Source organism: Dufourea novaeangliae, unplaced genomic scaffold (genome assembly GCF_001272555.1).
Source record: "Dufourea novaeangliae isolate 0120121106 unplaced genomic scaffold, ASM127255v1 scaffold24, whole genome shotgun sequence".
NCBI lineage: Eukaryota > Metazoa > Arthropoda > Insecta > Hymenoptera > Halictidae > Dufourea > Dufourea novaeangliae.
In genome coordinates, this window is record NW_015373905.1 from 519,519 (window position 1) to 533,571 (window position 14,053).

At 35.0% G+C, this 14,053-nt stretch overlaps 2 protein-coding genes across 2 annotated transcripts; both read left to right on the forward strand.

Moving 5' to 3' along the window:
- The first annotated feature begins 139 nt into the window (after positions 1 to 139).
- LOC107193747 lies at positions 140 to 4,430 on the forward strand. The gene has a single exon (XM_015583251.1). The coding sequence runs from the start codon at positions 177 to 179 to the stop codon at positions 4,428 to 4,430; it is 4,254 nt and encodes a 1,417-aa protein (XP_015438737.1). The 5' UTR covers positions 140 to 176.
- Positions 4,431 to 6,197: 1,767 nt separating this feature from the next.
- LOC107193748 (histone-lysine N-methyltransferase SETMAR-like) lies at positions 6,198 to 7,094 on the forward strand. Its single transcript, XM_015583252.1, has one exon. The coding sequence runs from the start codon at positions 6,198 to 6,200 to the stop codon at positions 7,092 to 7,094; it is 897 nt and encodes a 298-aa protein (XP_015438738.1).
- Positions 7,095 to 14,053: the final 6,959 nt, after the last annotated feature.

Sequence of the window (14,053 nt, forward strand, 5' to 3'; positions counted from 1 at the left end):
GCTCTAGGAAACGGAGACGTTCTGTTACAGACAAAGATTATATACTATCAAAGAGGCCATACAAAGAATTAGAATTGTCTGATAGTTTACACAACAAATCTAGGCAGGATTTGCCTGACAAACTGTGGAATCCTTGTCAATACAAGAGTAATCTTCCTGATACGTTGATTAGGCTTATGTATTGGTTAGATTTGTCAGTGCTTTGCTCACTTAGAAAGTTTATGTATGAACATAAATATCCTTTAGTATCATTAGCATTTAGGGGTTTTGGAGCTGATAAATTTAATAATATTGTTCTCCACAATAAAGAGAAGACTATTCAAGTACAAATTGAATATGTAGACAAATATTATATAGATAATGATATTAGTTACACTAAACTGTTTAATAAAAAAGAACGAAGTTTTTCTATTAGTAAGTATTTTGATAGTTTTGTTACACATTTGATATCTAAAGTAGACAGCTCATTAAGTAATATAGAATATCTTATTATCTATACTAATTCAGGTTTCGATCTTACAGAAGAAAAGAATTTGAAAAAAGGGCGATCTAGAAATTTTTATCCATTTAAGCTTGTTAGTATAGATGTAAAGGAATGTGATATTTTAAAAGACTTTTTGTTTACAAATGATAATGCGAATAAGTGTGATTTTTATAAATTTATACAAGATAGGACAACAAAAAAGGAATTTTTAAAGCGATTAGAATTTTCATCTACTGTGAAAAAAATAATAGAAAAAAGAAAATTGTCTCAGGAATTTGAAAAAGAAATAAAAGGATCATTTTTAGATAAATTAGTATTTGCAGTTAATCAGCCTAATAGAGAAGAACTAAACAGCATAGTTAAAAGTGAAATAGAAAAAAGTAAAATTCTAGAGGATTATATAAAATTACAAGAAAGAGTATTATGTAATTTAACAGTTTCAGAAAAATGTAAAAAAGGTGGAAATGATATATCTCAAATTACATATGGATTCAATTTATTAATGTCCTTCTTGCATGACATGTTCTTGCATAAAAATATGTTTTCCATAAACTTTGAAGGAAAAAGATATTGTATTTCTAATGACATTATTATCAATTATAAAAATAGATTTACTTACGTAAAAGCTTATACTATGAACAGTAATATTGGTTACAGTCAGTTGTTTTGTTCCAAACAACAGAAAGAGAAGAGTCTGTTTTCTATTAACAAACAGTTTACTTTCTTTGTTGAAGAACTAAAAAATGATGTAAGATATTTTATAATGTATACTAATGCAGATCTGGACCTTACAGAAGGAAAACGTTTAAAAAAAGGGAAATCTAAAGATTTTTTTCCTTTAAAATTTGATAGTATAGATATTCGAAAAAAAAGGTATAAAATTTTAAGAAATTGTTCGTGCATACGTCAGGACAGTCTTTATCGATTTACGGAAGAAGAAACAAGAGCGAAAGTTTTAAGTTTATTGCACCTTCCTCCTACTTTGCGAAAAGAAAAAGAACAAGGAAGACTTTCAAATGAGAATGAAAAAGAAATAAAAGAGAAATTTTTAGATAAACTAATATTTGCAGTTAATCAAGCTAATAAAGAAGAGTTGAGAAGGGTTATTAGAAATAAGGTAGAAACAAATAATGAGCCTAATAAAGTTTTATATAATTACAAAGAATTGCATGAAATAACATTACGTTGGTCAGAATCTCATGAATTTGGACCAATTACTGAAAAAATAATGAAAAAGCTTCTTGAAGATATAAAAAATAATAGATTTAGTTATCGGAAAATTCAAAATAAGAACATTATCGATGAAATTAAATTTGCTAAAAGTGTGGTTGGCAAAGTAGGAGCAACTGCATTTAATCAGTTCTTAGACTTTTTAATTAAAGGAGAAGGAAGAAAATATCTAGAAGTTCTAAAAAGAAACGGAATAAATCTAACAACTATGTCTAGCATTTTATGTGGAGCTGAAACTAATCCTGAAAAAGCATTTAAAGATTTATATGAATTTTGGTTTGACGTAGAAGGAAATGAAACACAACATTTAAAAGCTCTAAAAGAAGCGGGAATAAATCTTTCTAATGTGTCCAGTATATTGTGTAGAGCAAGAGCCAATGCTCCAGAAGCTTATAAAAACTTATATGATCTTTGGTTTGATGCACAAGGGAACAAAACGAAATATTTGAAAACTCTAGAAAAAGAGGGGATAAATCTAGTTAATATGTCTAGTATCTTGCATGCAGCAGGAGCTAATGCTGCAGAAGCTTTTAAAGACTTATATGATCTTTGGTTTGATAGAAAAGGAAATAAAACACAATGTTTAAAAAATCTAGAAGAAAAGGGAATAAGTCCAGCTAACATATCCAGTATTTTAAATGGTGCTGGTACTAATGCTGCAAAAGCATTTAAAGACCTATATGATCTTTGGTTTGATGTGAAAGGAAATAAAACACAATATTTGACTACTCTAGAAGAAAAAGGAATAAATCTAACTAACATGTCTAGTGTTTTGAGTGCAGCAGGAGCAAATGGTGCAAAAGCTTTTAAAGACTTATATGATGCTTGGTTTGACACAGAAGGAAATAAAACACAGTATTTAAAAACTCTAGAAGAGAAGGGAATAAGTCCTGCTAATATATCCAGTATTATACATGGATCAGGAGCTAATGCTGTGAAAGCTTTTAAAGGTTTCTATCATCTTTGGTTTGATGCAGAAGGAGATAAAACACAATACCTAAAAGCTGTAATAGAAAACAGAATAAATTTGCCTAACATATCCAATATTTTGAATGGATCAGGAGTTCATGCTGCAAAAGCTTTTAAAGACCTGTATGATCTTTGGTTTGATGTGAACGGAAATAAAACACAATATTTGAAAGCTCTAGATAAAAATAAAATAAATCCAGCTCATATATTCAGTATTTTACGTGCATCAGGAGCTAATGCTGCAAGAGCTTTTAAAGACCTATTTCATTTTTGGTTTGATGTGAACGGAAATAAAACACATTATTTGAAAAATCTAGAAGACAAGAGAATAAGTGCAGCTAGTATATGCAGTATTTTACGTGGATCAGGAGCTAATGCCGCGAAAGCTTTTAAAGACCTGTATTATCTCTGGTTTGACGCGAACGGAAATAAAACACAATATTTAAAATCTATGGAAGGAAACGGAATAAGTCCAACTAATATATCCAGTATTTTAGGTGGATCAGGAGCTAACGCTGCACAAGCTTTTAAAGATCTGTATCATCTTTGGTTTGACATGAACGGAAAAGAAACACAATATTTAAAAACTGTAAGAGGAAAGGGAATAAGTCCAGCTAATATATCCACTATTTTACATCAATCAGGAGTTAATGGTGCAAAAGCTTTTAAAGAATTATATGATCTCTGGTTTGATTCAGAAGGAAATGAAACACAATATTTAACAACACTAGTAGAAAAAGAAATAAGTCTGCCTCCCATAACCAAAATTTTAAGTGGGGCAGGATCTAAAGCTGCAAAAGCTTTTAACGACCTATATGATGTTTGGTTTGATGTGAATGGAATGAAAACAGAGTATTTAAAAACTCTGGAAGAGAAGGGAATAAGTGTAGCTAATGTATCCAGTATTTTGCGCGGATCAGGAGCTAATGCTGCGAAAGTTTTTAAAGACTTATATGATCTTTGGTTTGACGAAGAAAGAAATGAAACACATTGTTTAAAAACTTTAATAGGAAAAGGAATAAATCTGTCTCACATATCCAGTATTTTGAACGGTGCTGGCACTAATGCTGCAAAAGCTTTCAAGGACTTATATGGTGCTTTGTTTGATGACCAAGGAAATAAAACACAGCATTTAAAGCATTTTATTAAAGAGAAAAGTGGGAAAAAAAGTTTTACACTGCATCACTTATGCAGTATATTAAGTGAATCAGGAGCTAAAGCTAAAGATGTTTTTGAACAGTTACATAGTATTTGTTTTACTGTTAACGGGAAAAGAACAAAACTTTTAGATGATTTCTATAATGCAGGTTTTAAGCCAAGTAACATATCCTGTGCACTATGTGGGTCAGGAGTTAATGTTAAAGATGATTTTGAGAAATTACATAGTGTTTGTTTTACTGATAAAGGTACAAGAACGAAGGTTTTAGATGATTTTTATAATATAGGTTTTAGGCCCAGTGATTTTTGCAGTATACTGTCTGGAGCAGTGGATAGATCTACAAAATTTCATGATTTTTGCTTTCTAGGAAAGACTAAAAAGTATTTACATAATTTCTTAATACGTGGTTTTACGCCGACAGATGTATCTAAGATATTGCGTGGAGCAAAAGCTAATATTTGTTCTGCTTTAAAACATTTTCATGACATTTGTTTTGATAAATCAGGAAATGAAAAACAGCTTTTACACGATTTCCGTGAGGCAGGGTTCATGCCTAGTGATTTATCTAATTTAGTGATTTATCCATGACAGGAAGTAATTCCGCATCTATTTTTAGAAATTTTCATAAATTATGTTTTAATAATGAAAATTACTTGTGTCAGTTTTTAACTCGGCAAAAAGTTTGTACACCGAACGATTTATCCAAACTGTTACACGGAGCAAGAATTAACATTTGTCCTATTTTTGAAAAATTGCATAATATTTGTTTTGATAAGACAGGGAAGAAAACAAATTATTTTAAAAATCTCATAAAAAATAACCGTCATGAGATACTTAATATATTGTATGAACGAGTTAGAGGAGTTCCTTCGAGTTTTTTAGATGATATATCACTTCAGTAATAAGACATTTCTAGGATAGAAAAAAAAGATAGAAAGTATAGCTGGTTCTTCTGTGAGAATTTCTAAAAGTTCTAGAACCTACTATGAAATAGATAGAGTAAAGAAAAGTGTATGATGAGTCATTGAGAGATGGAAGTAAAATTGTATGCGACTGACGTAAGTGACGAGAAATGCAAAAATTTCATAACGAAGTGTTGAACAATGAGCAATAGGAAGATTAAGGAAACATAATATCAGAACAATCATTAATCAGATGTAATTGACAATAAAATATACTGCCATACGATTTTTCGCCATGAAAGAGATTTGGGTTGCCCGAAGTAGGGAAAACATGACTGTAGGTAGTAGCTAGCAGTAGTAGAGAGGGTATATTTGTGCAAGGGACACGACGTCCCGCTTTCGTTCATAGTAGTCACGATCGTATACACAGGTCCACAAACTCCCGTGGTGGGGGTGATCCCTTAAAGATGTCAAGTGTACTTTCAAACTTTGCCACGAAGCAAGGACCCAACGGTCTTATGGTTCAGTTATGAACCTAGGAATGGGACCTTGCTCTCAGTCTTCTAATTCCTAGATCCATGGGTTCAGTTGCGATCATATACATTCTCACAGCCGACTCTAGTACTAGCCGTGTGGAAGGTAAAATGGCAACAATGCGAGAGTCCGGCTTCAATATACCATTTTTTTCTTTTTTTAGACCAATCCAATATATAAATTAGGATATACATATGAGAAGCGTATACTCATGTGATAAGTACTACACGAGCATGTATGTAAACTATAAAAAAAACACGAATTAAATATAATGTTTGTAAGAAAATCATTTTATACATTTTATGTAAATAATAAAATATTAGTACCATAACAGAAACTTATAGTATATTACTAATATCAACCGAGAACGGCTGAAATCGGCACCAAAGGAACCACCAGTTTTGTAGACGAACACCTTACCAACTTGTACTTACTTTATGCTATCATTTGTCGAAGGCATTTATCTTTGAGCATGTATACATGTGTTAAAAATTTAACATTAAATATCTCATAAACTAATGGCCATATGCCACTGAAACAAGTATCGTTGGCTTCAGAATTCCATGGCTTGTCACTCTGCCCAAGCCAGTTATAAAGTCAGCATAACATTTACGGACCTTTCCTTGTAAGTCTTATTTTGTCGTCTTAATTGTAACATGTATGCATACTCAGTAGTGGATAACTAATAAATAGTTTCTAGTTCTAAGAAGATTTTACACGGTTTTATTTTATTTATTAGGTCGAGTCATAAGTAACTTCCGATGCAGCTAAGTAGAATCTATTGTTCGTATCTACCCGCTATGAGTTACCATGACAACAACTTTTTGTTTTCACTATATAGACGAGGCTTCAGTTAATCTTTTGTCAACTGTTTTGTGTGTTTACACGTTACGATAAACTGTGTTTTTTAACCTCTGAAATGGAGAGTCAAAAAGTACATATTCGTCATGTAATGCTTTGGGAATTTAAACAAGGCAATAGTGCTAAGGCGACAGCTGAAAAAATATGCAGTGTATATGGTGAAGGACTAATAACTGATCGGGCAGTTAGAAATTGGTTTATAAAATTCCGTTCTGGAGATACGACCTTAAAAGACGAACCGAGGGCGGGACGTCCTTCCGACTTTGACGACAACCTTTTAAAGGCAATATTGGAGCAAAATCCACGTCAATCAACAATAGGTATAGCAGAAAGGTTGAATACATCACAATCAACTGTTAACCGCCACCTGGAGAAATTAGGGAAAGTCAGCAAGTTAGGAGTATGGGTACCTCACAATCTCAGTGAACGGAATAAAGAAGATCGCATGTCAATCGCCACAAGTCTGCTCTCACGGGTAAAAATTGAGCCTTTTTTAAACAGGATTGTAACAGGCGATGAAAAATGGGTTACCTATGACAATATAGTCCGCAAAAGACAGTGGCTTGATAAGGATCAACCACCCCTACCAGATCCGAAAGCAAACATCCATGGCAAAAAGATTTTATTGTGTGTATGGTGCGATTGTCAAGGAATAATTCACCACGAGTTGTTGAAGTCAAATTTAACGATTACTGCGGATAGATACGTTCAGCAGTTGCAAAGAGTGCAAGAGAAACTCCATGAAAAGCGTCCTGCACTCGTCAATCGCAAAAACGTCATTCTTTTACACGACAATGCGCGACCACATACAGCAAGGGTGACTCAAGAAAAAATTCTTGAGCTTGGATGGTCTGTTTTACCAAATCCACCTTACTCCCCGGATCTTGCCCCGACAGACTACCACCTTTTCTGTTCCTTACAAAACTTTTTGAATGCCAAAAACCTTCAATTCTGAAGAGCAAGTCAGGCAGGCTGTCGAAAACTTCTTCCAGTCCAAACCAACCACATTTTACAAGGAAGGAATTGATAAACTGCCAGGAAGATGGGAGAAGGTTATAGATAATAATGGTGAATACATAATAAATTCATATAATTTTGTTATTCAATGAGAGCAAAATAAATGTCTGATAAAAAAACGGAAGTTACTTATGACTCGACCTAATATTTAATTCTGGTGTCTACAATTTACATTTTCCAACGAGTCACATCACATTATGTTGCCGTGTGAAACGAAAGGTTTTCATTGTCATTAGTATGTGCATACCATACGTAACAGGGCGAACAATGTCAACTTCAATCAGTGCAGTATGTACAGGCTGGGTCAACAATTTTGATCACCTCGAATATCTCCGTTATTTTTAGAGATATGGAACAACTTTGTGTACAAAAGTCTTATGGTACAGAGGGGCCCATAATATGGCAGTAATAATTTTTTTGTAGGTGGTGGATTTTCGGAGATTATAAGGTCACCTCCATTTTTTTTAGATAAGAATAGAATAGAGATAAGATTAGAATAGAGGATGCTCAGGCGATTTCAATGATCCTTATTACAAGGTCATTGAATACACGAGTAAGCAACGAATTTTACGTTACAATAGATGTTCGAACTGATGCCCGTTTGCATATGGTACAATGAGCTTTTGTTTCATATCTTGTAATATTCCCTCTCTATTAGTCATTGAACATGGTTATATTTAGGTATTTGTAACACGAAGCAAAATGTCTCTTTCTATCAAAGTGTGTCCAAATGGTTGCAGAATCATGCAGGTAGTCCTATGACAGACAAGCAGGTTCCCGAATTGCATGAAGTAGCTTTTATGAAAGCAGCTTCCATGCAAGCTGCAGTGAATGCCTTCAGAAAGACTGGGATGTTTACAATGACCTGAGAAACCCGGGTATCCGGGTATCCATTTCTATATTTCCTTTCAGATTTCTTCCTGTTCTTGTCTAAAACAGCACTTGGTATATCATAGAAAGGGAAAACTAAAAGTTTCGAAAAAGTATGAAAGTAAAATTACCTATGTTTATCTAATCTGTCAGAATAGTATCTTTGGGGTACTCTGTTTGCTCAATAACCGCGAACATTTTGGTTGCCCAAACAGAGGTTAAATAGGCAAAAAAATATCCTTGTAAATAAATAAAATAGTTTAAGATACAGTTGACTCTAACTATATTGCCATGGTCGGGGCTGTAGGGGAGTAAAATGACAATAAGTTTAGAGCCCCCTCTATGCTAAGTTTATTCGTCGTAGCCTCGGCCTCAGCGCCTGTGCAAAAACTGGATCGTGCTGGTGCGCCGGCGTATGCAACGTGGTGGGAGAGCGAGTCTGTATGCGCGAAAGTACGTGTGAAGGGGAAGTGCCTCGCATGGCAATATAGTTAGAGTCCACTGTAGTATCGATAAACTTATAGTTGAAAATTCAAAAGTGTATATAATTTACGTACCATTAAAAGACGCGCATTGCAGTTAATTTTTTAACGGTGTAGACTTCATCATCCCTCTGCAGAACTCTTCTAATGCTTGTGCTACAGCGTTACAAGGCCACTGTTCAACACCAGCACTGTTGCTTTCTCTGTCAAAAGTCTTGATTTTGCCATTTCCACTGCTCCTCCACCTGTAATAAGGAGACAATCTAATAGTAGTATGACTATATACTATAAACATATAAACTAAAAATCATTACATATCTGGTACCGATTTAGATTCATTAAGAAGATATCTTACTTCATGAAGAACAGCTTATAGGTTTCTTTGTGGCCCATTGAATACATTTTTACTGGCACCACTCAGAATTATAGTACATATGCTTTTGGATCTTTCCAGTGCATAACAAAGCAAAAGTATATATGTCGAAGTTTGTTGCTTTCAAAAAGACTAGCTTTAATTTCAAAATTTTCTTCTCTCAATTTTTCAGAGCTGTACCATAAGCTGTTATGGTTTCGTTGGTATCACTTTTTCTTAGAATATGAATACCAGGGTTTCCAGCTTTTATCAGATAGTATTAAGACAAATCTAATTCACCTTTCTCGGGAATTCCTACACAAAGTTTTACAGTTCTTTTTGTAGGTCCTAAATTTTGGTGAAATCAGCATTAACCAAAACTTCTGTATTAGTTACTGACTCTCCCTTTTTGTACTCCAATGGACATGCCAACAAAACAATTCCTGGATCTTGAATGTATCGTTTCGCTTTTTGATGAGAAACATTCTTCTTGATCGTTACTCCTATTAGAACAGTGGTGTCTTCGACAGTACCACTTAGAATTTCTTCTACCTTTTCACAATGCTTTGTATCAATTCCTTTTGTACCATTTTCCTCAAGCTTAATAATGTATACAGTATCTAAAGAAATATGACATGTTAACTCAGATCAATGAATTTAGTTCCTATACAAGAATTTATCTCTTGAGTCATTTCGCTTCTGTCATTGCATTCCAAGTCTTATAAGCGCATTGTGCTCACAGAAGGGTTCACCAATATCAAATGCAGTATGCAAATAAATTCATTTTACAATTTATCAGCTTATAATTTTCTTTCTCCCTAAAATAGTGATAGTGATAAAAAATAATTTGCAAATGCTAAGTCCAGTTTCATTTATTCAATTAGGACCCCCCATGAATAATCACGTTTAGACGTAGTATTAAAGGATGATTAACAACAACTCTTTATTTCATCAAAAGCATCAGCTATAATCTTCCGTTATAATTAAAACACTGGCTACATAGATGATTTCATATGACACGATTGTAGCTACAGTTTCCGCAACAATAAAGACATGTAGCTGAAGGATATTTTTAATACCTGGAAAGATACTGAATGTGAAATAGTGGTCAAAGATTGAAGAGAAATACGAAAACTCGCAAAGTTTCATCTTACGTTGCAAAATGTCAGCATCGTCATGGGAAATAATTTTCCTGCGGTCACGTAGAGTGGTTTCTTAGATTGTGTCATAATCAAAATTAAATTTTTCGCATCGTTTGGTTTTAAGTTCAGCCATTCGCACTCATAGGCAGCTGCGTATATACCTTCAGACTTTACACGTAATAATCATAAATAATAAATGGATCAACTATTATTATTACGAACAAATGATTTCAATACGTTTTTAAGTTTTTACGGATCGGCTGCACTTATAGGAACGACAGTTTTGTAAAAAATTAGATTCAATATAATCAAAGATCTTCTGAAGGTAACGAAAACAAAGATATGTTGTGTGTAGCATACTGTGTGTAAATGTATACGTCATATTAGATAAAGTAAAATTGATATCAATCGATCAAAGTTTTCACGAAATCAGTGGTCATTATTACAACGCGAATCATTAAGGAACACTGTACTCCATTGATTCTTGCCGCGTGCTCCACAATTCGCCCAGCTACCTACCACCGGCATGTATCATTGGAACTGTGTTGCCTTATAATTAAAATATTTATTTACTTGAGTAACCAACAGTTGTCCGGCGATACAGTAAAGGGATGTTTGAACGAAAGTAGTTGCGTAACAACCTATTTGAAAGTATAGTACCGATGCAGGATAATTGCTTTGACCAGTTATTATCTGGAAAATAAATATTCGCATTAGCACCATATTCGCTCGTTGTTGCATAGGATTACCCCGTGGTAATTCACTTACGGTAATTATCTGGGATATAGAGAGGCAACTAAACACACCAAAGTACAATAACAACATGAACAGCAGCAGCGTGTACGTATTTTCGATCACGTCGATCACTCTGTAAGGAAATGATTCTTATGTTTTTTGACAAAGAGGGTGTCAATCAAACGTACAGAACATGCTTTATCATTTGTTTCTAGAACAAGTTGTATCAAAATGGAAAATACAATGTTATAATATTGACAAGTACCTAATGAGACGCGTGTGATGCATCACGGCGTCCTTGACGACACGCTCAAAGCGGTTGGATGTTTTAATTTTAGAGAGGCGCGTTTGAAGATTTTCCAGCTGAGCAGAAATGTGCAGGACTAGCAGTCCGAAAAAAATGTCAGCCCCGAGGTAAGCGTATACGATTGCTGACAAGCTAATTGCTTGTAGAACATATATTATCTGAAAGTACGGGCTGCGAGATACGTCCACTATGTAATATGTCGAGAAAAGGAACATTTCGGTTTCGTTTGTCGCATGTCGTAATGGCATACCCAATTTCTGCAGGAAAATGACAGTAAATGTTAACAAAACGACTACTACGTAACAAAACTTGGCCAATGTTTTGGCTATTCGAGCACGTTGTATCATCACGTCCCTTTCTGCGGCCGCTTTAGGCTTCTTCCAATCATCCTCCATCATTTTTAAAATCGGCAAGAAATCTTAAACGTAGTAAGTTCAGTGGAAATTCTTTGCACTTCGATCGATGGTAGTCTGTATCTTACAATTCATGTCACCGATAATATTTTATTTATTGGTACTATTTTGTAATGTCCAATATTCGAGGTACAATCGCCAAGAAGGTGATTTTTCATGAAAATGAGTACACGCAGTATTCAATCGAAATCGGCTAAAGTTCTGTTCATTGCTTGCCGGTTTTACTTACTATAAACGCAAAGTTGATTAATTTCCAAAATGGAGCCTTACACGAACAAATTTTATCCCGGGCCTTTAACTTAATTTTTTCAGGAAGCATCACTCTCTTGTTGAAATGCAACCAATGGAAAGTATGTACTTCGGGTCGGTGAAACTCGAAATTTAACACATATGTTTCGGAACAAAACATCGTGGTTACAAATATTTACCTTGCTTATTTTTGTACATAAAGATATATTTTATCAATGCGGTGAGAATTGCTAATAAGAACTCAAAGTTCTCAAGGCACGATGGTAAATCATGATGCCAATCGTCAAGAATGAGCAATGAACAAATTAATGGAATTATCATGATGCTGATCGTCACTAATACGATCGCTGCTGCTCGTATTTTATCCAGAACCTTTTGTGTGGGGCTGAGCTCTTGAGGCCAAAGGCCGATTGTGCCCATGACGTAGCGGCTGAGTTTAACCGTCTGTTCGTAGTCTACGGTAACGAAGTCGATGGTTGATTTAAAGAACTAACCAGACGAGCATCGTTCGAAATAAAAAGAAAAAAGAAGAATGTGTGCGAATATACGACACCTGCGTGTTCCGATGACGCCATCGATAAACTATTTATGTCGGAGCTAGAAATTCCTAGGGATAACACCCTATGCTTCTTTTTCGTTCTCAAGTGGACATCGTAGTAAACTGTCAAGAGCGCAACGTTAAATAGCTCGGAGAAAAAAAGTAGACGCTAACCAGCTGTCACGACAGGGTACAGGCAGGCGTTTTAATATTTCATCAGGCGTAGACCCATAGAACGAATATTTTCTTGAACACTGTTACCGAGTGTGTATCTCGTTTTATTCGAAAATTGTATATGCAAACAACTACCATAAAAACGTTTTGCAACAAAAGTTTGCGAGCACGAACGAAACGTGTGAGGCACCCTCGTGCATCTTTAATATCTCGAAGAAACGATCTAGTGGAGGGGTTCTCTTACGGACATAACGTCTTCTACCGTTTAGTGTATCAACGAATGCGTCTGTGATCGGTGAATGGAAACTGTCAGTGTTACTTGTTCATATTACTAGTGATTTTCCGTGTGGTCAATGGCAATTTCGGCAATGTCGCTGTAATTGCTGCATTCTTTGAACGTTATCTCGTGCTTCGCGATGAAAATATTTGCCTGAAAACCGTTCGTGATACTTTGATACAAGCTTCCGGGCTCCGTGATGATCGTCCGCGATTTTAGTTGTTTTTTAAATTCTTTTTAATTACTAGGGCATAATATACACTTTCTGAATTTAACTTTTGAGTTTTACTTTTTGAATATAAAGCGCCACGGGAAGTTAGACCCGTTAGTTATGGGAAGTTAGAAGCCGTTATCCTGCACTTTTGGTAACACCCTGTACATAGAGCTAGTACAGAGTCCTCTCGATTATTGTCCCGAACTCGGGTCCACGTCGGGACCATAATCTTACAGGGAGAAATGCTTCAGACCCTCGTAATTTCGTTTTTTCCCCAAGCCTCGGCAATAAAAGCGGAGGGGCAATAAAGTATGCGCTTGACAGGTTCCACGCCCCATCCCCTCCTAGTGGTGGGGATAACGCTTGGATTGGTGGCCAACGCTACCGCTGGAGCACGCCTGGCTAACTCGCGCTCTAATTGGTCCGTGTTTTTCGTTAATATCTCGTTAACAGAGCCTCGAATAACATTTTTGCTAAGGAAACACTTGTTCCAAATCGCCTCACGAGTGACCGATTGCAGGGAACTGCGACATTTTTGTTACACCCTGTATAGTTACGGTAGACTCACATTTGAACAGAGTACTAAAGGTTCTTTAACTACTCTTTATTTTGTCAGGAGCAATAACTTTTCGTAATAATTAAAACACTGGCTACATAGATGATTTCATATGACCCGATTGTAGCTACAGTTTTCTTAACAATAAAGACATGTAGCTGAAGGATATTTTTAATACCTGGAAAGATACTGAACGTGAAATAGTGATTAGATATTTAAGAAAAATACGATAACACGAAAAATTACATCTTACGTTGCAAAATGTCAGCATTGTCATGGGAAACAGTTTTCCTGCCGTCACATAAAGTGGCTTCTTAGATCGTATCATGATCAAAATTAAATTTCTCGCATCCTTTGGTTTTAACTTCAGCCATTCGCAGTTATAGGCAGCTTCGTACACACCTTCAGACTTTACACGCAATAGTTACAAACAATAAAGGGGTTAACCATTATTATTACGATTAATTTGTTTCGATATGATTTTATGGATGCACCGTTATACTTATGGAAAAGACTTTTTTCTTATGAAAAATTAGATGTAGCAGAATTAATGATCTAATGGTAACCAGAATAAAGTTATGTTGCGTG